Source organism: Ictalurus punctatus, chromosome 20 (genome assembly GCF_001660625.3).
Source record: "Ictalurus punctatus breed USDA103 chromosome 20, Coco_2.0, whole genome shotgun sequence".
Classification (NCBI taxonomy): domain Eukaryota; kingdom Metazoa; phylum Chordata; class Actinopteri; order Siluriformes; family Ictaluridae; genus Ictalurus; species Ictalurus punctatus.
This window is the reverse complement of record NC_030435.2, coordinates 3,312,894-3,337,754: the sequence shown is the minus strand read 5'-3', so window position 1 is coordinate 3,337,754 and position 24,861 is coordinate 3,312,894. Positions and strand designations below refer to the sequence as shown.

The window sequence follows — 24,861 nt, the reverse complement described above, 5'->3', positions numbered from 1 at the left end:
TAATGCATGCATGGCACAGCTGATTGGCTCCGTCCCCCCTCCCACAGTCCGAGCGCGTGAATTGCTCCTTTTGCAACCTGGTTAGCGGTAAGAGGAGAGGTGATAGGAAAACAGGCGGATCTCTGTCTCACCCCCCGCTGAGACGTAACAGTCTTCATTACACAGCCGCGCGCGCAGACCTCCACCACTAGCACCACACAAGGTTTGGAGGATGAGCATGATAAACCGCTCGTGCAGAGATTTAAATATACGTGTGTGGCAGGGGGCTGATCTGTTCATGCTCGGGAGGAGGTTCCTGCACCGCGGGAACGTTTAACTGGAGGCGCGGAGGTTTCTATTAAATCCCCACAGTGCAGTTCGGTGCAGCTCAGTGCGCGCGCCGGCAGCTTCGGAGGCGCGTCAGGTTCGAAACGTTTCTCTTCATTACGCACGAACCGGGGACGTGATTTCGCACTTTCGGACGCTTATTCATCGTTAGGATATCCACGGGGGATGTTTCTGAACAGCTTTCCAAATTCCAAGCCATCAAAGGTGCTACGAAACGCTCCGGGAAACAGAATGACGACGGTCGCGTGCGCAAACGCTCTGGTTTCGGGCTTTTGATTTTCTTTAGAGGTGCAGAAGAAACCCGGCGCGCGACTCCGAAACCTTCTCCAGATCCAGATCAACACTCTGATCGGATTTTAACGTTTTGGATAAAAAATATATATATATATATATATATATATATATATATATATATACATATATACATAGGCCTATATTTGGTTGCTTTATTTCCTCCCCCACACACACTCTGGACTAACTGGTGATGTTATCCTCACCGCGCGAGACTATGAGGCTTGTCGTCACGCGCAGAGTCTTTTTCTTGTTTGTTTTATTCCAGACTCCTCGGGTAATCGCGTCCATAATTACAGGTAAGCTGATCTCTAAAGCGCGCGTCTCATAACCTCGTACCGGCGCGCGCGTTTCCGTGACCGCATCAACCTGTTGGTTGTGTTTTTTATTATTATTATTATTATTATTATTATTATTATTATTATTATTATTATTATTATTATTATCTAAAGTTGCGCGTAGAAGCGCGTGAATGTAGGCTACCGGACGCGCGCATGCAATGTCGAGTTTCTTCTGGGAAGTCTGTGACGTAATTCATAATTTGACATCACTTACTCCAGTCGTTCAATTTTTAATCACTACCCATTGCACTCCTGTGCACGCCTCATTCCTTTAATAGGTCTTTGTCGCTGTACCTGCGTTAATAAGTGGGGTGATAATCAGCATACTCTTAACTGTCCGCTTTTAGAAAGCAAAAAGCTTCATCTGGACGATCAGGGTGCATGCTCAGAAATTGTGGTACCATTCCTTAAAGTACCATAAAGGGTACTTCTTTCGTATATGTAGTATATGTAGCCCTTTATCTTTCAATTGGAGATGCATTATTGGAACTTAAGGACCACTGATCCTGTGCCATAATATAAATAGCTAATTAAAACACCACATGCACCTTCTCAGGTTATATAGATAGATAGATAGATAGATAGATAGATAGATAGATAGATTAATGAGTGCCATTTGGAAATTTGAGAATACATATACACTCTAAAGCTACTACAAATGTACACTTGATGATTACAAGGGAATGTACCTAAAGTTCTAGGATTTGTCCCATGTGTAGAACCTCCTACAACATTATTATAGTTCTACCAGTTAAGTAGAACCACTCCAAAACTTCGATCAGGAGCCTTGTTGCAATCGGATTCATTTCTGATCCCTTTCTGAGTCTGTTTTACTGCACTCTGTCAGTGTTCTGTGGTTTGGGACTCTATTATTTTTGTTTGTTTCTGTGTGACAATAAGCCCGATCTATTTTGTCACACTGCTCAGTGCTACACGGGTGTGCGGTTTGGGACGCAGCCATGCCCTTGTCTCATTGTGTCCTCTTGGGAAAGCGCTGTGAGAGATGTGGGGAAAGTTTGATGCAAGCGCGTGCAGAGCAGGTGGAAAGAGCTCGTGATTAACGGCGTGCATTCAGTGCTCGGTTTTTTAACGGGACTCGGGAACTCGGGACGAGTTTCTCGCACGAGAAAGAAATGCGTCTCGTTGTTCAATTAAAAAAAAAGTGGATGATTTTCTTGTAGAGTTTAAATATATATATATATATATTAAAAAAACAAAAACAGAAAAACAACATTCTATCTAATTGAGTGCACTTCTGCATGGATGTGAATATATATTTTTGTACGAAATGGTGCTTGAAAGTGTAAATAAATAAAGAAGAAACGTGATGATAACGAATTTAGCTATGAATTCTAGTTTTTTTTTTAATTAATTTATTCACCTATACAAAATGAATCAGGTTAAGGATCATTTCCCAGGTTCATCCAGTGACAGTCCTAGCAGTCAAACAATCTTGTGTTTGGGAGTGTTGAATTCAGTGTTAATGTGCTCTAGTGTGTGTGTGTGTGTGTGTTTGCGCGCGTGCGTCTCATCGTTCTTCTGTCTCTCGCGCAGGAACGGAGGCGAGCTGCGACAACGAAGGAGAGGTGTTACACATCCCCAACATCACCGACAACCCCTGCATCTCCTGCGTCTGTCTGGTGAGAGGAAATGTGTTTTATTTCTCCTGATTATTATTATTATTATTATTATTATTATTATTATTATTATTTATTATTATTTTTTTTAAAGCATCAGACTTGTTCCTTCACGTGCTTATCAGAATTTGGACGAACGATCAGATCAGATCTTGAAGATAGCAGGATGAAATGGCTTTTAAACCTATTCGTGTTTCATGGAAGTGACCTGAAATAGAATGGTTGTGTTTCAGCGTTTAAAATAAATAAATAAATAATGTAGTCTTTTACAGAAAACACATAGCCTATACGCACGTGGCTTTTTACTTACACACTTCTCACGTCATGTCTGTCACATTTCTCACCTAGTGCACGTGTTTATATTTCCATAAGATGTGGGAGTACACAAGATTTTTATTAGGCTAGTATTTATTTATGTATTTATTTATTTATTTATTATTACTTACATGTTTCAGATGTGATTTTTTCACGTGAGGTGATACCATATTAGTCACGTGTTTAAGATGTCCGATTTAAGGGCATTAATTGGGGAAATGCACCCGTTTTGCCACGTGATCACGTGATTATTTTATTTTTGTTTTAATCCAAATGTTTCGTTTAGGCCAAATGAACTCCCACTGAAGTTAACACACCAGTTGACTCTTCTCTTCTCTTTCTTCTTCTTCTTCTTCTTCTTCTTCTTCTCTTATTATTATTATATTATTAGTAGTAGTATTAGTAGTATTGTGAGCCTATTATTATTGTTGTTGTTGTAAATAATTCATATAAAGCGTGCAATAGAAATGAAGAGATGAGCACGCGCTCTGTGACCCCTCCCCCCTCCTCCTCACCGTTATGACGTGGTCACGGTCTGCCTTTTATCTCGCCGCCTGGCTGCACGTCGCGCGGGTCTCCGGGGAAGCGCGATCTCCAGAAACAATCCGTGTGTCTCGGCTCGCGCTGATCGCTCATGAGTCTCCGCTAATGGCTGTTCAAAGAGCGCCACAGGAGCCCCATTCTCTGTGAGGCCCATTCTCTGTGAGCCACAGTGAGCGCGCCGTCTGACGTCTCGTGTCTCGTGTCTCGTGTCTCGTGTCTGTCTGGTACAGCGATCATTTAAAACGCGGTCTTTCAGGAAGCAACATTCCTTGAACCCTTTAGTGTCGTCGTCTCTATAGCAACAACGTGGTTTAAAACGTGCAATAGTTGCCATGGTGAAGTTTTTCTGTAAGGAGACGTTTATGTACCATCTATGGAAGGAGTCTCCACTGTCAGAAATTTTGGGACCCCCCCCCCCCCCCCCTTTTGCTTTCCAGTATCTCTGTATGATTTATTTTTTTATTCATTCATTTATTTAGCCACATCAAGAGAAAAAGAGAGGTCGGCGAGTGAAAGATTGTTACTAATAGCTATGATATGCATCATAACTATATTGTCTTAGTAACTATAAACTGGTTTTTAAAGGAAAATAATCCACTTCGGGTTGATTAGAGTAAGTCATCTTTTTGTGTCCGGCTCCATTACACCACCCTGTCATTGATTATTTTCCTATAATTACACACCACCAAGCAAACGCTTTATTGCTAATATAGACATGAAGTCAACTACAGACAGAGCTGGTTAATCATTACATAATCTGTCTACAGAATGGGTGAGGAGAGAATTTTTTGGCCCAATTAGCCAATGATAAATGTTTATATGATGTCCTGTACCAAATATGTGGATGGAAAAGTAGTTAAGACAAAGTTGTTGTGTTTTTTTTTTATTTTTTTTTTTAAAGACTTAAAATCACAGCAATGGAAATGACGGCACATCTGATCACTGCTCGTTCGTCTGTCGTCTGAAGCTGGAGCTTGTGTAAACAAAGTAGCTAATTTCACACACGCTGACAGAATGCAATATAATGTAAGCTGTAACTCTCATAACAGTGTCACTGACAGAAACTCAGATAACACTAACTCCACTTACATGTCTTGCTTTGAGGGAAATATCTATTTTTAGTCCTGTGGTACATTTGTTAATCTACAAAAAAAAAAAAAATAAATAGTGAAAGTGCATGACATCATCTAAAATACACTAGAAATAAAAGTTGAAACCAAATCGAGAACAGTACAGGTTCTTCAAGTGTCCATCTGAGGGAACACTTAAAGAGTGTATGCAAAGTGTTTCCTCGTCAGAAAAGGTTCCTTTAGAAAGTTACGGATCTTTAAATTATGTGTAAAGAATTCATTCACAGAAGAACGGAACAGAATAGAGTTAGATGTATAAATCAATGCAACAAGGTTGAGACAAAAATGTTTGAACCGTTTACTGCATGGTCTTGCCATATGACAACAATTCATTTATCTTACATTTTTTTGATAGGCAATAATACAAAACTACTATTCTCCTATGTAACTGGAAAAAGGGGGCTTTAACAGTGTCACCTCATACATTTTGTGCTATTTTTGACTAAATATACTATATGACTATACTTTCCACCATTGCACATTGTTGCCATATGGCAACAATTTACTATATATATATTTATATTTATATATATATTATTACTTCAACTAATTTAAGTAATAAAAATCCATAAAAACGCATTTCTTATGTAAATGGAATACTTCATGCAGTAGAACTAATCCATAAACATAATCGTGCATACATAGCCTGTCTTAAATAAAGAAGTTGGTTCAGTATTAATCAAATGGTCCAGTTTAACACACTGAGGTCCGTAAGCACTCCGAATGGACTCCCACATGGACATCAGTTATTTGCTATCTGGGAATTAGATTTTAGATGGGAGTGTTGTTGTTGTTGTTGTTGTTTTTTTTAAACATTTTTTTTATGAGTTCATGAAGCAGATTTGTATATGATTTCCCCAACTTTACTGTCTTTTTTTTTTTTTTTTTTTTGATAAATGTATAAGGGCAAACTCAAAGCTCTAAGAACAAAGCATTTATTTATCAAATCACTTCTTGTATTCTAATTATTAGGCTTTTTCCTCCCATGGAAATTTCCCTTCAGCGCTCCGATTGCATTCGGTGAATTTGAAATCCCACTGTATAATGTGCTTAGTTTGTGGAATTAGAGGAAGCAGCTGTTGATTAGTGTAGGTCACAACCTTTATGTTGTTCAGAGAAAGGTTAAAGGTTAAACTGCAGCCACGAAACAGGCAGACACTCATTTATGAGCATGAATTTAAGCTACATTCCATGTTCATCTTTTGTTAGCAGCAATCTAGCAGCTAATGTTAGCGGTATGTGTGATGTATTTACAATATGTCTGTATGCAGATTGATGTAAAGCGTAATACAACCCCGATTCCAAAAAAGTTGGGATGCTGTGTTAAATGTAAATAAATGTAAATAAAAACAGAATGCAATGATCTGCAAATCTCATAACGCCGTATGTTATTCACAATAGAACATATCAAATGTTTAAACTGAGAAAATGTACAGGTTTTAAAAGAAAAATAAGGTCATTTTGAATTTCAACACGTCTCAAAAAAATCGGGACGGGGGCAACAAAAAGCCGTAAAAGTAAGTGTTACTAAAAAGAAAGAGCTGGAGGTTAATTGGCAGCAGGTCAGTAACAGGATCGGGTATAAAAAGAGCATCTTAGAGAGGCGGAGTCTTTCAGAAGTAAAGATCTGCAGAGGTTCACCAGTCTGCGAAAAACCACATCTACAATTTGTGGAACAATTTCAGAATAATGTTCCTCAATGTAAAATTGCGAAGACTGTGAATATCTCGTCATCTACAGTACATAGTATCATCATTCTGTTTTTATTTGACATTTATTTACATTTTACACAGCGTCCCAACTTTTTTGGAATTGCAGTTGTAATTCAGTATAGACAGTATAACTCATTTAAAATCGTTTGTTTACTGTTGATGCTGTTAATCATTTTTTAATAATTAAAAAATAATAATTAACAAAGAAACATTGGCACAAAGCAGATTTACAGAAATATCCGGGTATAGATTTCGACCCCTTTCCTGACTCTCTGAGTTCTGAGTTGATGGGTGTTTTCTTTGATTTTTACTCAGAAATTTTGAGTTACGAGTTTTAGTCGAACGCAGCATTATATATATAGGAAGACACAAACGTTATCTATGATCTGACTACAATTAAAAAAAAAAAAAAAGTAATGCTATTGAACACCTTAAAAAAAAAACCTGTGCCAAATCAAATATGCGGACCAATCATCAATCAAATATGCGGACCAATCATCAATCAAATATGCGGATCCTGCCATAGCGCAGGAATAAAGCTAGGAAGAAGAAGAAGCTATCGAACACCTTATGATGAACCAGTTCCGAAAAACAAACTGAACCCCTTGCAAGACAATCCTACTCTCAGATGCAGGCTCTGTTCATTAGATTGAGTACATGGCTCAGGAAAAGCAGCATGGGGGTGCTGAAGAATTTCACAGGCCTCCTCTCTGCCTGGACATCTCATTCTGAGAGATTTCACGGGCTCCAAACTTTTAATCTCCTCTGACCGTTGACCTTTTTCATAAAGGGTAACATCGCTGTGTATAATCTGTGGTAGTAACTCAGTGGGAGGAAAAAGGACAGATGGGCAAATACAGGATAATGCGCACTTAACACTACAACCAGGGAAATGTTCAGGAAGACGTCGTAAAATCCGCGTCGAGCTTGTTAAACTTGAGACGTTGTAAAATTCGGGGTCATGTTTGCAAAAAAGAATTAAAGTCATAAGATCCCAAGAGGCTAAAAGAATCGATTTTATACCAATGTGACTTTTTAAGTAAGGAAAATACGTTGGAGGAAAATAATCCATGAATGAGTCCATGACATGCCTGGATGCAAAGTAGATCATTTTCCTATAACAACATGTCCTGAAGTGTTTTATTCCTCTTATACCACATCGATTTGCCAATGATTAGCAGTTTAAATTGATTACAGAATGACATGTCATGATTCTCGTCCATTTATAGTTACATTTCATGCTGTGGAACATCTGTGAGACAATTTAGTTCCTCTTGAGGTAAACGCTCTGCACTCATATAACACTGTTTAACCTTAACGGTTCTACAAAGTGCTTTACACTGTTTCTTATTCACCCATTCAGACACACACATTCACACACCATTGGTGGCAGAGCTGCCATGCAAGGTGCTAACCTGCCATCCGGAGCAACTCGGGGTTCAGTGTCTTACCCATGGACGCTTGGGCTGGGAATCGATCCGCCAACCCTCTTATCACGTACCTTATACATGTAGCAGCTCTAAACAGCTGCTGTTATAGAAAAATGAACCAACACTTTTTGACCAATCAGATTAGAGAATTTGAGCAAATACTTGAATCTATGAGCACAGCTATTGGCCTAGACGGAGCTTTGGGAAATGTACAGCTTTTCCTTGATTGTTATTGCACTGAGAGATCTGTGTGTGTATGTGTGTGTGTGTGTGTGTGTGTGTGTGTGTGTGTGTCACAGCCTTTCACACATGTTAAAAAGGGTCAGAGGCAAACTACACTGTACAAACCCCCGAGTCAAACATTATGTCTTTGACACAATTGGAGAGTTTGAGCGTGGCATTTGAGCCTGACCGGCTTTTGGTTGGTGTCAAAAGGACTCCTGGTCTCGGTGGGACTCTCGGGTTCTCCACCTCCATCTTCTGCTGTCATCTCTCCAAGGCGACGTGATGGGTTAATGAATTCCTTGTATTGACTTACTCCAGGGTCTGACTTTATGAAAGGAAATCAATGGAGGGCGGGTTGTTGCCGGCCGACTTGTAAGCTGATAGCTCTGACAGCGTTTAGCGGCGCAAGGCATTCCTTTGACCTTGGTGAAGTTTGTAAGAAAACAGGATGGAGACTGTACTCTCTCAAACTCGCCTGTGCAGTCTCACTTCTCCCTCTTTCACATCGCTTATCTCCCTCGCTCTCTCTTTTATCCTTTATCGAAATGACATAAGCCAGGCTCGTGTGAGACTATCATAAAGCCACACTGTAATATTCCTAATGTTTCCCATGACCTCTGCTATCCACAATTCTCTTTCTGCGAACGAAAAAAAAAGAAAAAAAAGAAAAGAGTTATCTATTTATTCCGTCTTTTTTTCAAATGTTCATCATGGAAATTCATCAACGCTATAAATTCTATTCAGTAAGCATCACTAATCTCGCTCTTTCTCACCAAATCTTTCTCTTTGCAGAACAATAAAGCAGACTGCAAGCAGGAGAAATGCCCCCTAGTGGCAGACGACTGTGCATTGGTGGTGAAACAGACCGGAGCCTGCTGTGAAAGATGCAAAGGTGAGTAAACTCTCACTCATTTCACACACTTTACATTCAACTGTACATGAAATAGCTGTACGTGGCTTTTATTGAGTCAGCATCTCCTTTAGAAAAAGTCACATCAGCTTCACGTTATGTTTTGCACATTGTTCACATGTAGTGGAATTTTTATTCATTCGTCGTTACTCCACTCGATATTCAATATTTTCTCACATAATTCGGTCAAAACCATTTTCAAATTCATTATTATTTAAAAAATGCGTGCAAAATGTCTGTGAATTCTCCATAAGGTCTGTCTAATGCAAATTCTGATGCTAAATTTAATATAAAAGATGTATAATAATACTTAAGTAAACAAAATGAATATATAAAGGAGTAAATAAATAGATATGAATCCTACTTGATAACTGTGACCTCTGAAAGGTGTGTAACTTCAAATGAAGTCATGCTGAATGAACGAATCACATCTTGATGAATCATATGTTGATTTTAACCGTTGTAGTACTTTAGGTACTGATGTAGTTCCTTCATAAGTGTGTGTGTGTGTGTGTGTGTGTGTGTGTGTATGTTTCTCCAAAATGTTCTCACTCCACACACAGATTCAGCAGCTGGATAGAAATGGGAGTCTTGGGTGTATATTCAAGTTTATGGGCACCGAAATAAAATCCTCTGTTTTTTTTTTTTTTAATTTATTTTTTTTTAACGAGCTCTGAGTTGTTCCAGCGCTGGTTTGGGTCGTCACTGCATCAGAAGTGACCGAGAGAAAGAGAGAAAGAAATGTCCGAGGTCACTCCGGACTCAACTCATATCTTCACAGCAGGGGTGCAGCCTTTTGTTTGTGATCTGCTTCTCTTTCTGTCTGTCTCTCCTTTTTAGTTTTTACGAGTCAGGGGTTTATTAAGGATGCCTGGGCTTTTTTTTTTTTTTTTTTTCCTTCTGTCAAGGCATGTTTTGTTAGTTTTGAATGGAAAATCTCAGTCGTCATCTTTTGTGTTGTTCCTGCGTTTCCTCCAAAGCTCACGGCTCCACGCTGCTTCCTTTCATTCGGGGCCATATTGGATTTGTTTTATGTGTAACATTGCGAGGGTAGCGGTGGAGTGTGTGTGTGTGTGTGGGGGGGGGGGGCGAAGGGTGCGAGGGGAGCGAGGGGACACGGAGCACATGAGGCTCTGGAGGGCTTACGGTAAAGCCCCAGACATTTCCACATGGAACAGCGTTTCCGTCTACACAGTAGTGACTTAATGTGTTTTCTGTTCAAACTATGCAGCACTGGGAATTCAAGGAGATCAGTGGTGTGCTTTTCAGAGTTCGAATTCATTTCGTTTCTCTCTCTCTCTCTCTCTCTCTCTCTCTCTCTCTCTCTCTCTCTCTCTCTCTCTTTCTTTTATTCTTTAGGCTGTCAGCTGGAAGGGAAGTCCTATAACAGCTCGTATTCATGGACGACCCCGACTAAGCCGTGCATCACACGCCGGTGTCAGGTGAGACTCATAACGTGTCCTTTAAGGATCTTTGTGCTAATGCAGAACTAATCCGAGTAGCAGAGTAGTATTAGGAAAAGGATATTTTTCTCTTTTGTCTCGTTTCGCACTCTGCCATTAACCCACTGTACACCCTTGATAAAACAATAATAAAAAAAAAAAGACATGGCCACCTCTAAATTAAAAGGACTAATAGTAACTAGTGCATCATTCAAACAAAAGACCAGCTCTTGAATTAATACAGCAATCATGACGAACATCATACTAGTATTTAAACTCTAAGAAATAAAGGTTAAATCTAGGACTCAGAGAGTTTCCAGATTTCTGTTCAGTTCCCAATGGGAACGGTGATGTAATAAAAACAGTAATATTGGAATGTACAATTTTAAATACAATGAAGTTATATATATATATATATATATATATATATACTCACTGTTTGCTTTTTCCAGGGAAGATCTAGATCAATGTTCTTACTCTGAGACTTGAATGAATAAAGAACTAAACGTGTTGCAGGAAAGAAAAACAGTGCAGTAAATTTTTTTTTTTTTTTTTTTTTTTTATACATTCCATATTCACTAAATATTTATCAGGACATCACTGAAGCAATGTGATCCTGTATGCACACACTTTGCGCTTTGATGTGTATGAGTCCAGTCTGAAGTCATAAAAGAAATTTAAAGAAAGCACTTGAAGATTGTATGGTATTGATATTAAAATAACAGGTTTTGACCTGGAATGACTTCCCAAACCGTGACCTTCGCTAGGAGTGTTAGTTAAGTGAGGAGGGAGTGACTGAGGACAGATTTATAGCTTGTTTCCTTACAGACGGTAAACAGGTGAACTTGGATCTTCCGTCTGAACATCTGGGTCCCAGTTTTCCAAACACACACACACACACACACATATGCACGTTCACGGAGTTCTGTCTCATTTCTTGAATTCGCTGAGCCACAAGAAAGCGTTGCATGTTGCAAGTGAGCGCAAAGTGTGTGGGCAGAATTCCATGCAAAGCATTCAGGGTCCAAACCAATTTGAAACTGCTTTGCTGTGGCATAGGTTTCAACAAGTTATGGGGAAAAGGACTGCATTTTCCAGGTCATGCAAGAAGTGCTGTAATTGCATGCCACCTAGCCTCTCTCTGCCTTCCCACCACGCTATACGCCATATGCGGCGTAGATCAATTATTCTGCAACGAGAACTTAAATCTCACTGTCGCTTTAAATTCAATCTTTAAATGAAATCCTTCGTTGTATATACAGTTCTAATTTAAGAAGAAGCTCTGATTATTTTCTACAAAGCTTACCGTGTGAAGGAAATCTCGATACAGTTATACTTTTAACAATATATTAAGTAAAGAAAAAAAAAAGCATGAAAGAGAACGCTGCTATCGGGAAAGAATCAACAATGGGGTAGTGTTGATAAAGTTGATAAAGTTTTTTTTCCTCTCTCTTTAAGTTAATAAGACGATATAAATGCAGCTTGTCATGTTTCCTGTTACTGAGAAAACGGGAAAGTCTGTCTCAAAGACTATGTAACGGTCAAAGTAAAACCGAAACTTGAAGTTTTCCAACAAGGCAAAGTGTTGACGCTGGAGACCCTTTTCAAAAATGTTAAATAAATCATGGCTGAATCCCAATTCGCCTACTTATACTGTGCACTAAAAGTGTGAGGAGAAAGTACATACTTTTGAGTGTGTAGCAACAGAATATGCAAGTACCGGGACATACTAACACGTCATGTAACGGAAGAGAACGCTGGTGCTAAGTTACGCACACCGTCACCGTAAACAAACTCCTCGTTGCATTTCAGCTTTTCTTCCTTCATTATTCCTTATAATTTTATACTATATAATTTCATTTATCATCCCCTTGATTTCTTTTTCCACGCTTCATTTCACACCTCGCTAAAATACGTCCATGAATTCAACCGAAGCCAAGAGTTACAAAACTCCTCCGCTTTCACGCAAGGAGTTGTGGGCGATATTAGCTGAAAAACTGTACGCGGATACACACTGCGAAAATCTGCCAGAAACAGTAGACCATCCGGGTACCTTTGGGAGAATTATTTCAACATACTGTGATTTGGGACACGCTAATTTTAATCTCAGTGATGGTATATGAGACAAACTGCTTAATAAACAACCTGCTTAAATGTCTTCAGGATTATACAAGTATACAGGCTAATATATGCAATTATTAAAGATAAGGATCGTAAAGTCTCGATGATGTGTTTGGGACAGGAAGGTGTAATAACCGAGGCAGAAATGCAGTGTGTGGTTCCCTGCAAGAACCCCAAAATCCATCCCAAGAAATGCTGCCCTTCCTGCCCAGGTGAGTGTGTATCTAAGTGAAGGTGTTGTAGACAGTACGACAGTTGTGTTGCGTTACAGTGGTGGATATCACAATTCTAAGATTTATGATGTGTACTACATGACTTATTATTAGGTTATTTAGCTGATCATTTGAATCGGATGGGTTTAATGTACACTTCCAAAACTCAAACGCGAGGTCGGCTTGGACGTGATTTTTCAGGAAATTCCAGGAATAAATTGAATATTAACAAAATCGTATTATACAACATAACATTTTTGGAAGAAGTTTGGAGAAATTGATCATTTTTTAAATATATTGTACATTTAAGGAGGTCCCTGGATGTTTGAAACACCCTGTGTTTTTGTTTGTTTGTTTTTAAGATCATGCGATGTTTGGGAAGTGAATTGACCTGTTATCTTCCTTGTGCTCAGGCTGTATTTTCGAGGGTCGCCTCTATAAAGAGAAAGAAGAGTTTCACCCCGAGGGCAAGCCCTGCATCAAATGCACGTGCACCGTGAGTACTTCTGCCAGTCATATCTGCAAATTGTCATTTTCCCAAAAGACATCCGCATATGATTCTAATCTCCGGTGCAAAGCAGCACTCCTGAATATCTCTAGACAAACCCCGCATACTCTATAGCTTTTAACACACATGTTCCTAATACAAATTCACTCTCAGATCAGATAGAACTTTAGTATCTTACAAATACGGTAAGGTTTAGTGTGTTAGAGAAAAGCATAGCTAAAGGCATACACGTTCATGTTTCCAAATCTCTTGAGGTATCTGGCCGAGCTCTGAGATCTGCAACTAATGGGTTTGTCTTTGGTTCTCCAGGGAGCCACTGGGTTTGTTTCACCACCCTTTAACAATAAATAAACCTTGCGGATAAACACATTAAGGCCTTTACTGTGCTTCCCAGTCAATTAGAGAGCTTGTGTGTGTATGTCTGGGTTAGTGGAAGTACAGGGACATGGCTAACACGGCTGGCCTGTGGAGGCTCTCCAAACACGGTTTATTTTGGATGTTGGTTTCTGGCTCTTGAGAGACTTTGGTTTATATTCTCCATGGCTTTGTTTGGTCATTTTAATGAAGGCAGTGTTAAAACCTTATACATGGGCTTGGATGAGTCATTCATTCCACCTCCAGTCCTAACATTCCTGTGCAAAGTCGTACGCTGCAGGGACGAACGGCTTCACAACCTGGTTTGCTTTACTGCAAAGATAAAACACTCGCAGATAAAAAAAGTTACAGCATTTCTCTAGGTCGTCTATGATGAATGGTGCTCCTTTATTCCACAACAGCTGCTAATACATATTACTCATACTCATGTGCATGACTGGTAGATAATCCAGGGTAACATGATTTTGTGGCAGGCATTAGTTTAAGCACCATTAAGCACCATTACGTTCCTGCTTAACATGACAGTCTCGATTCATTAGTCAAATACGGATACATTATTCTGAATGAACAGATAAGATGTTCTAAATGAATACAAATACTGATTCGAATTGGAGGTGCACTATTCTCTTGTTTTTTTGTTTGTTTTTTTTTTCTCTTTTGAAAGCTGGCCATAAATGCTCACAGGGCATCTGTTTAAGACTAGAGGTGTGAGACTGGGATCCTGTAGGATGCGACAATAAATTTGCATGAGCGGCAGGTTTTTATTTTCATGCAGACATGTGCGAGCGGTCAGACGTGAAGCTCTCAGGAAAAAGAAAGACCATGTTCACATGCGTTTACAATGTTCATTCGTTCATCCGTAGTAACTGCCTGGTCAGGGTTGCAGTGGCATAGTGGTAGAGTTAATTAAAAAAAAATGGATTAAGCCACACCCACTTTTGGGTTGAAATCCAAATACATATTGAGATATTTGGAGCACTGAACAGATGCTCTTTATGTATGGTGTTATCAGGGAAGTCGAACGATGTGCCATAGGGAGGTTTGTCCTGTTCTGTCTTGCCCATCCCATCTGAGCCACACCCCTCCAGGCCAGTGCTGTCCCAGGTGCCAGGGTAAGAATTTCATATGCATACACACATCTTAATGGTACATTTCCACCAGTTAGTCCAATGCATGACAAAAGATGTGCTCGTCTTTGCCTTTGTCTAGGTCAGAGGAAGGTGTTTGACCTATCCCTGGGCAGCTGTTTATTCCACAGTGAGGTCTATGAGAATGATACATCCTTCAGCTTAGACAACTGTACGACATGCATCTGTCTGGACTCCACAGTGGTGTGTAGGAAACGCTGCTCTCCAGCAGGAAGCTGCCAGAGCGGCCAGTGCTGCCCTGAGTGTCTTTCTTACCTGAAGACAGAGGACATCAAATACTGCAGGGTCAAAAACAAGATCTACAGGGTGAGGACAAGAATGGTGTTTCAGCAGACTGGATGAAAAGATGGATGGATTCATTTATAGATGGATGGAAGAATGGATTCATTTATATAAGGATATATGGATGGAATGGGTTCATGGATTTTTCATATATGAGTGGATGGTTATATGGATGATATGTGGATAAGTTAATTGACTGAGTTAGATGGATGTATTTGTGGATGCATGAATGGAAGAGTAGACAAATTAAAGGGCTTATGAATGAATGAATTGGTTTATAAATGAAGCTTTATGAGATGGATGATAAAATTATGGGATAGATGGATTATAGCGGGATAGATGACTCACATGTATGTAAATAGGGAATTAATGGAATGATGGATGGAAGGATGATTGATCTGTGGGCAGATTAATTGACAAATGGATAGATGGCTGGATTTGTAAATGAATAAATGGATGAACAGATAAATGGAATGAATAGATGGATGGATGGAAAACTGAAAGATATACGTACTAAGTATGGATGGATGTATGACTGACTGGTGGTGCAATGATTGGATGGACTGATGGATGGACCGATCACTCGATGAATGGATACAGAACTAGAGGATTTTTTGAATTGATGGATCCTATGGATGGAATGTAAATATATATAGGATGGATGACTAGTGGTGAAATCATTGGATGGATGTAGAATTGGTGAATGTGTGGATGAACAGATCCTTAACTGTGGGACACACATAAATAGGGATAAGTCCTTTATTCCTAATCTCTCTCTCTCTCTCTCTCTCTCTCTCTCTCTCTCTCTCTCTCTCTCCTTCTGTAGGATGGGGACCGCTGGTCTTCTGTGAATTGTACACTATGTACCTGTGTAAAGGGGAACATTGAGTGTCAACCGAAACACTGTGTCCCGGTCACCAGCTGCCCTGCGGTGAGGAACTTAAAACATGCACAGGCCAACCAACACATTTCATTCGCATTAACATACACCGTTCCAACTTTTGTAGAATCGAGCACAACAGCGCCACCAATGGTCATGAGAAAAATACACAGAATGGCATGAAGAAGTGAAGCTGGGGTTGATTTCTTTCTCAGCCTTCTTCGCTGACACATCTGTAACACGACATCAGCAGTGATCGAGAAGGCACGTGTGAAATCACAGTCATGGCTGTAATGAACATGAACACGGTGCATGAGGCAGGAGAAACTAAAAGTACATACAAACAATCAAAATAGAAATTATACATAAGGACAGATGACAGAAACTTAATTTTAGTGTGTGTGTGTGTGTGTTTTTTTTGTAGTTTAGACAAAAGGGTCACAACTTTTCTGTTTGATCTTCATAGGAGACGCAGCATGAATCCAGTAGAGAAATACTTTAAATAAAATGCTATCGGGATTTTTACATACGTGCGTAAGTAATAGTTTGCCCCACATCAGGCGTATTATGATATAATGCATTGCTCAAAACTTATAGTTTCATTGTCAAGCTACTGATAGATATAAGACATGACCAGCCATGATATATATATAATTGAGTCTTGAAAAATGTCTCTTCAAAATAAGAATTCTACCTCCTACCTCTCTAAGCCTGACCAGCTGTTCACCACCCATCACTTCAGCCTCTTAGCAGAATTACAGCCTGTAACTAACCAGCGTTGGGAATATCCTCCTGTGTGGTGTGCTGATGTAACTTATACACAGCCTCTCTGTCGTGATTTACTCTCTCTACGCCTGTGATTTATCTTAGCCCCAGGCGATTGCGCTACTCAACCTGATATCTGATTTTCTCCGATTCTGCATTACACCCGTTTCCCAGCACACACCTGTCCTTGATTTGGGGGACAGCCAGACAGCAGGAACAGCCTTTGACTGCTTTGTCTCCTGTTTGACTGACAGCAAAGAAACAGCCCTCTATATTTAGACGTTCTCTCAAACCACAGGCCTTTGTATACTCTGAATGCAGCAGGGTTCCGGTTGAGTGTATGGCTTGATGTGTGCGTGTGTGTTGTTGTGTTTTTGGGCGGGAGGGGCGGAAGGCATTGGAGAAGGTGGGTGAAGGGGGGATGGGACCTTTTGATGTGCACTTCAGATGGTATTTAAAACAATCTACCCCCTTCCACTGGTGCTCTGAGACACAATGTCTGGTTGTGTGACTCTATACATTTAGACCATGTCTATAAAACTGTTCTCTTTTTGCGTGCATGTGTGTGTTATTGCAGAATAAGATACTGAACCGGACTGGCTGCTGTCCTGTTTGCACTGAAAGTGAGTAAGTTTACCTTCACCATTATCCTGTCTTTGGCCTTAGGACATCTTTTTTTGTTGTTGTTTTCGCACAAAAAGCCGTTTTTATTGGTGCCAATATCATGGAATGGTGGTTGCTATGATATGTCTGCCATAGTATTACTAATAATACTGTAAGTCACTATCAAAATGGTGCCTCATTCCCTACAAACCGCTGAGTTTATTCGAGGTATTATAGGCATACGGAAGCTAACACATCGCTGTGCATTGTGATCCAGATATTCTCCAGCATGATAGAAAAAAGGCAACACTGACAAAATAGAAGACTAATTAGTGTTTTGGATATGATTTTGGACATACCGTATACAGTAGTGGACCAATAATAAATATATAAGCTAGCCTATTGCGTCGGCCAAGTAAAAGCTCCAATGTGCCGCCTTGTCTAGACTAAAAATGGTAGCTAACATACTATAACGAAATATTTGTAAATTCCTCCATAGTGGAGAGCTTAACCATTCATTTCTGTCCGTTTCTAAGAAAGTGCCCGTGTAGTAAGCCAGAGAATTATATAATGGATTTGTGCTGGAATTTGGAATTTGTTTAATCTACACCAAGTGAACCTTTGTATTTGATTTGATGTAATCTTAGAACAAGGTAACATTATATAAACATGAACTAGGCTTATGTAAGATGGTGTCGTGGTGGATCCTAGCACTTCTAATCATAAAAGAAGCATAACAGTTAACGTAATGGTATAATGTAATGGTCAAGATTATAACAACCGTAGTTACCCTAAGACACTGTGGCAGTATGTTTGGATAAATGGATGTTTATATACTTAGGAAGTATGCACCAAAAATGCACCATAAATAAAGTACTGGTACTTACTGTAGCAACCATGAAGTACCAACATATTAAATTATAGTCGAGTCACATCACTCCAGCTAAAAATCCAACTTTTTTCCATTTAAGATAAGATCATAAGGCCTGGCAGCTGAAGTCTGTCTCACATTAACTACCGCTGCAACCAGATCTACCATGCACAATTCACCACTGTGTTTGAAAACCAAACACGGTCATGTTTCCTCTCAAATAATGGCCTTTCTATAGCATGAAAACGGCAAATGTAAGGCAAGAGCGAAGGACTGAGTTTTTAGTAAACGAAACAGCAAATCCAATTAAACGAAACGATAAGGTCAGCCTGAACCTGATGTTTGTGTCAAACACCATCACGATGACACGTCCTCCTCTCCGTCTCAGAGCCAGGTGTGTGCACTGTATTCGGCGACCCCCATTACAACACGTTCGACGGACGCACCTTTAACTTCCAGGGCACGTGTCAGTACGTTCTGACCAAGGACTGCACGTCGGCGAGTGGCTTCACCGTGTTGGTGAAGAACGACGCACGGAAAACGCGCTCGTTCTCCTGGACCAAGTCAGTGGAGCTGCGTATGCCGGGGATGACTGTGAGCTTGCACCAGCACTTAACAGTGCGGCAGAACGGCACACGCGTCGCCCTGCCCTTCCACAGCACCGGCGTCCACATCGACCTCGACGGATACCTGCTGAAACTCACCACCATCGCAGGTAAGAACCAAGACGATGCGCTGATCATTAGAATCAAATGGAATCATTTGAATCAATATGAACTGAATCGATATTACAGAAACATATAAAAAGGCTCATACTAGACTGTTCAGGCCTCCAGAGCGCAGGCGCTCCGTCTCTCTCACACGCCCGGCTGTAGGCGATAAAGGACTCACAGTAGCAGTTCTTATGCACCGGGCACTCGCACATGTCCGTAACGCATGACCTGAACGGAGAGAATACTCGGTTAATTTAATTACATCAAGTAAATCAGTCAACAGTGGGGCAGTTGAACTGCTCAGGACAAACAAGCGACTCATGCACAACTCTCACAGAACATAAAAACAGTCATTGAACATCCAGGTAACACCACACAGTATTAAGAATCAGTGGTGTGTAAACTTTTGAACTGGTTCATTTGTGTAAATTCAGTTATTATTGCGTCTTGTGGACGATATGCAAACATCTGTTATGTGAAATAGATTATTCAGGGCAGGACTCAATAAAAAACAAAAACAGTGCAAATTTAATGATTCCTCTTTTTTGTTTTCAATAATGAACATTCTGCAGATTCAACAAGGGGTGTGTAAATTTATGAGCACAACTGTATGCCAAGCAGTTTGATGTTACACTCCAAGTTCAATGACAACACCAGGAGTTACAACTTTATTCACATTGAAACAGTGATCAAAACACAGTACAACAACAGTCAGATTTGCAAGTCCTCTGTTTTAGTGGTGCAGCTGGAATTATGTGACTATCACGGGCTTATTTTTGGACACTAGACATCAGCATTTTCAAAAATGTCTTATTTTCCGACACGTTTTTCACAATTTTCAAACTAAAGAAAATTCGTTTTCTTTTTTAGACTGTATGTTACTGGACGAAGTTCAATACATACTTTTACATTTTTAAAATATGTGTTTATGTCAGCGGTTCTCAAACTGGAGCCGTGGCCCCCTGGGGGTCCGCCAGATGGTGCCAGGGGGGTCGCATAGAAATTCTTGAACGTATATATTTTTAAAAAATATATATTTTACCAGTATGTAAGTCGAGAATGTGAACCTTTACACTATGATGTACATAAAAATGAGAACTATTAATAAATGAAATCAAATATACACAGCACACTAAGACACACCAAACAGAGACATCCGTTGATATACTAGTGATAAAACCTAAGACTATTTAAAATGGATAAGTTTTTAGATAGAGGTAGTCTCCTATCTGAGAAAGTTAATACAGAAGCGCCTTTTGGGGGGAAAAAAAGGGGGCCACAAAGGGATGTACCCTACACAAGGGAGGCCTCACACTGAAAAAGTTTGAGAACCACTGGTTTATGTAACGTTTAATATACATACTGTATTTAGACTGTGTATAAGACAGGTTTTTTTTTTATTCTATAATATATACAACAAATTATTCTCTATTTCCAAAACAAGATTATTATTCTCAACTAGTATAACTCAATAATCAAAATAATAACTCCCAAATCCTGAAAGTCAGAACATCTGGATAGTTTTGATTATCGATAGTGAGGAAAGGTCACGTGTTAGTCGTTAAGAGAAAGTAGTCAGGTGTATTAGGTGCAGACATAATGGAGTCAAAACAATCTGGAAAACAAAATGAGCAGGTTATTCAGAACGAGTTCAATTACGTGCAGTTATTTCTCAAACATTTTAAATAAGATTGGTCTCCATATTACATAAGCCATTTGTTTATGGCAACAAATTTAAGAAAAACTGTGGTTCGTTGTGTCGTGTGTGTGTCAGGTCTGGAGATCACATGGGACGGTGACAGTTTGGTGGAGGTGGTGGCTGCTGTTCACCTGAAGAATCGACTCTGTGGTCTGTGTGGTAACTACAACGGTCACAGGCGGGATGACTCAGTGGGCAGTGATGGCCTGTTCAAGTATGACGTGGACGAGTTTGCAGAATCGTGGCGTGTGGATGGTAATGAGGTGTGTGAGCAGCCTCCCCGCAGGCCCACGCCTTTCCTCTGCCCTGGCTTGGTCAAGGTGAAGATCCGAGCCCACCGCTCCTGCCACAAACTCAAATCCTGGGAGTTCCAGAAATGCCACTCTGTGGTCGACTTCGCCCCCTTCTACAGGTGACTGGCTAACACAAAAATTTATCTTTTTTTTTTTTTTTTTTTTTTTTTTTTACCCCTGTTTGTCAAATTTGATCTTTTTCATGATGTTAGCTAACTGCAAAGTTTCTTTCTTTTTTTTTCTTCTTTAATTACACACTCAAGTATGGGGCAGGGACCAGCTAATTTTGTGACTCATGTGGCCATATAAATAATATGTCTGTGGCGTATACTTAGATTTTTTTTTTTTCCTGTGGTTGTGCTATTCCTATATGCAGTATATATCTATGTCTGTCTGTCTATCTATCTATGCTCTTACCTAATACTTATTTATATAAAATAGGCCGAAACATCAATGTGTTGTAGTAAACTGGCTAAAATATGATGTATCATTATAGTTAACAGGCTAAAATATGAACTAGCATTATAGTTAACAGCGTAAAACATTAACTAGCATTATAGTAAACAGGCTAAAATATGAACTAGCATTATAAGCAAAAAGGCTGAAATAAGAACTAGCATTAGGCTAAATTCTGTTACTAAGACTGGTTTATAGATAGGTCTTTGTCTTTTGCATCAACCAAAGCTATAGTTTAGGCACATTTAAGGCTGAAAATGCAAAAAAACAAAACAAAACAAAACAAAAAAAGGCTGCTAAATTGTGTTACTAAGTAGAAATTGCATTTGTTGTATAACATACGTACACTACTGCAGGCTAAAATAATGCATCGCTATCCTAAAAACCGTGTCTATATTCAAATCATCACCGACTGTTTTGATTCCTAATAAGCTTCTTCCCTCTAAAACCCTGCTCAGTGTAGGAACTACCTAATTAACACAGACAAGGATTACAATTTCATTTTATTTCTGCTTCTAAGTTTGGCGTAAATAGGTGAGGACTCAGTTTAAGATTAGTTAGTGTAAAGCGATGGTGGACTTAGCAGGCTTTAGCCCTTGTTGGTGTTACTGGATCCTGCTGCTTTTTTTTTTTTTTCAGGCTACAATGAAAAGATCAGCCTTGCATACAGCATATCATTCAGTTCATAACATTTTTATTTTATTTATTTTAATTAGCTAACTGTAAAGTGCTCAGCGACTAAATATTTATGTACAAATGCTCAATAGGGTGCAGTTTCAAACTGATGATAGAAAATCCAGCTGTAATGAATCTCCAAAACACCAGATGCTGCTCTTGTTCCACGGTAGGGATGGGGAAATGAAGCCTCATAAAGCATCGAGGCTTTCCACTGACTGTTCTGGGAAAAGATTCAAAGCTTGGAGAATGTCGAAAACAGTGCCACCTGTTTCATTTGGACGTGGACAAAACGATCCATTCATCTAAAGTGTGGGACTAAACTGTGAATAAGGACACTGTGTGATGGGAAGATCTGGTTATTAAGTCTCGTGCTTATGGGACTTGGCAGCGATCGTCCTCGTGTAATTGTAGGAATGGCAGAAAGGTGACAAAGAAGATTTTAATGATTTTTATTGAGAAATAAGAGCGTTTTGACAGTGTTAGGGCTGGGTCTATTTCTCCTCTTTGACACTACTTCCCCTGCCTTAGAGAACACTTTTTCACATGGTACAGAGGAGGCCCTTGTACAAAGAAACGGCAATGCCGAAGTGTATAAATGACCAAAAACTAAACAAAAAGTGCAAAAATTCTCCAAGAAAAAACACAACAACAAATAATTAGTGATGATTTAAATGTAATGCATTGATTATCCCACTTTCAAAGTACAATACTCTGCACAAACCAACCATAAATTCAGATCTGGGGTTCGAACATTCTGACACGCAAAGCAGAGAGCAGGTAAGTCGCATAACCTGCTCTCTGGAATAGCCCCCAGGGGTTCGAACAATCCGAGACGCAAAGCGAATGGCGCACGTGATTGGACAGAAAGTGAGGCTCTGTTTGTCATAACATCACACGTAACATCACCGTTCCACGGTTTTAAGCACAGGCTCATTGCACTACGTGAGTCTGATTCTGAATCTATTTAATATTGTACGTAGCGAGTTTGATTTACTTGATGTAATTAAATTAACCGAGTATTCTCTCCGTTCAGGTCATGCGTTACGGACATGTGCGAGTGCCCGGTGCATAAGAACTGCTACTGTGAGTCCTTTATCGCCTACAGCCGGGCGTGTGAGAGAGAGGGAGCGCCTGTGCTCTGGAGGCCTGAACAGTCTTGTATGAGTAAGTAACAAATTATGTAGAAAATTATAATTTCCCCCTGGGGTTGCATTTGCATTGCTAAACTTCTCCCTGAAGCCAGTTAATGACAGTGGTAAACAATTTAGCAAACCATAGAGTGTTTTATTTTTGGATGATAGTGACGTTGGTAACAGGCCAAAGATGTCAGGTGTATCAACACTTCTCTCAGATATGTTGACCGATTGCAAAAAATAGTACTAATTCATAGTTCTGAAATTAAGCGGGAATTAAAGTTAGCATTGAGTCTCGGGAACTAATTAAAAAGTGCTGAATACCACAAAAGTGGGCCGTTCAAGTGAAATCTTCCATAAGCACAATAAAAGCGACCATGTTGGAATATTTATCTACTTATGTATACAGTCTAGTGTAAATATTTGCATACCCTTTGGTTTCCTGGTGAATTTTTTTTTTTTTTTACTCCTTCAAACATTCCCGTCGTGGTTCATTTATTTCGCTGTGCCTGATTAAGGTGTGTCACAGATTCCCGTTCTGCTATGTGCTTATGTTTTGGTTTCAGTCTTGTCTCCTGACCCTGTCATTGGTTTGTTTCCTGATTGCGGGCACCTGTTCAGTGTTACTGCTTGATTAGTTTGTCTATGTATACTCTGCTGTTTCTTTGTAGCGTTGCAGTCTTGTCATGCTTTTTACTCTGCAAACTTTTCTTGTTTCCATATCCTGGTTTTGACCCTTGTCTGTGTCACTCGTTTATTAGCGTTGTTATCATCGCGCCAACGAAACGTTTTGTGTGTATCTCTGTGCAGCCACGCAATGCAAACACGGCGCTGTCTACGACACCTGCGGCCCCGGCTGCACCAAAACCTGTGACAACTGGAACGAGATCGGACCGTGCACCAGACCCTGCGTGGCCGGCTGCCACTGCCCGGCTAACCTCGTGTTGAACCAGGGCCACTGCGTTAAACCCATGTCCTGCCCTGGCCGGTGACCCGAGTGACTCCGGCGACCCTGCAGACCACACTGCATGCAGGCACACAGTGGGACCGAATCATTTGTAGGCCTCTTCATGCATTGAGAGAGCGGGACAGGACAAGTGCGAGCCCTGGCCTCATTGCACAGACCAAGCCCCCGTCAGAGGACCTCGTCCCGTCCCGTTCACCGCATGGACGCGAAGAGTGAGCGGCTCACGTCCATGCTCGGTTTGTGACGTATCGAACCTCCAACTGCAGGAAAGACGCTAACCGGACGCTCAAACGCAGACATTAAAAAAAGGACTTGTACAAAATGCTAATTTTATTAACGCCGACTTAAACGGATCTATTTATGTATTTACTTGTTCATTTAGATGTTTATTTTGTATATGCTGTGCCTGCAGAGGAGCGCTAAAAGCTCACAGAGAAAAGTACTGTATTGTTTAAAACTTTGCGGCTGTGTACGACGGAGTGTGTGTAAGTGTGTTCGTATGCGTGAACGTTTCTGTAAAATGTCACTTGCCTTATAAGCAGTTATTTATGAAACACGTCGATACCCACATCCTCTGAAAGAAATGAGCCGTCGTCTTTACGTGTGTGTAGAGGAAGCGTGGAAAGCACCAGGGCCTGTGTTCAGGCTCATCACAAGCTAATAAGGAAGGACAAAAGACTCTTGGTTTGCCCCTATGGAGGCAAATTATTTCGTGGCTTCACTTATTTAAAATGCGTTTAAAATATTCAAATTTATCATGACGTTGTGAATAAGCTGTTAATGGAATAAACAATAAAAGAATTATTCAGTTGAAATGACTGAGCGTTAATTGTACTGGCTCTGCATCGCAGTAC

The 24,861-nt window shown here is 40.1% G+C and overlaps 1 protein-coding gene across 1 annotated transcript; it reads left to right on the top strand.

Annotated features, from left to right (window-relative positions):
- The first annotated feature begins 75 nt into the window (after positions 1–75).
- Positions 76–24,825, top strand: bmper (BMP binding endothelial regulator). Its single transcript, XM_017495299.3, has 14 exons — positions 76–917; positions 2,514–2,599; positions 8,744–8,843; positions 10,221–10,303; positions 12,546–12,636; positions 13,050–13,132; positions 14,532–14,631; positions 14,729–14,973; positions 15,776–15,880; positions 17,172–17,217; positions 18,457–18,783; positions 20,556–20,892; positions 22,941–23,071; positions 23,851–24,825. The coding sequence occupies exons 1-14, from the start codon at positions 812–814 to the stop codon at positions 24,030–24,032; spliced, it is 2,022 nt and encodes a 673-aa protein (XP_017350788.1). The 5' UTR covers positions 76–811; the 3' UTR covers positions 24,033–24,825.
- The last annotated feature ends 36 nt before the right edge of the window (positions 24,826–24,861 follow it).

What these genes read in the sequence shown, in the direction of transcription:
- bmper (XM_017495299.3), top strand. Translation starts at nt 812, where the DNA reads ATGTTATCCTCACCGCGCGAGACTATGAGGCTTGTCGTCACGCGCAGA. An exon ending in AATCGCGTCCATAATTACAG is followed by an intron (nt 918 to 2,513) that starts GTAAGCTGATCT and finishes TCTCTCGCGCAG; the next exon opens with GAACGGAGGCGAGCTGCGAC. An exon ending in ATGCTGCCCTTCCTGCCCAG is followed by an intron (nt 12,637 to 13,049) that starts GTGAGTGTGTAT and finishes CCTTGTGCTCAG; the next exon opens with GCTGTATTTTCGAGGGTCGC.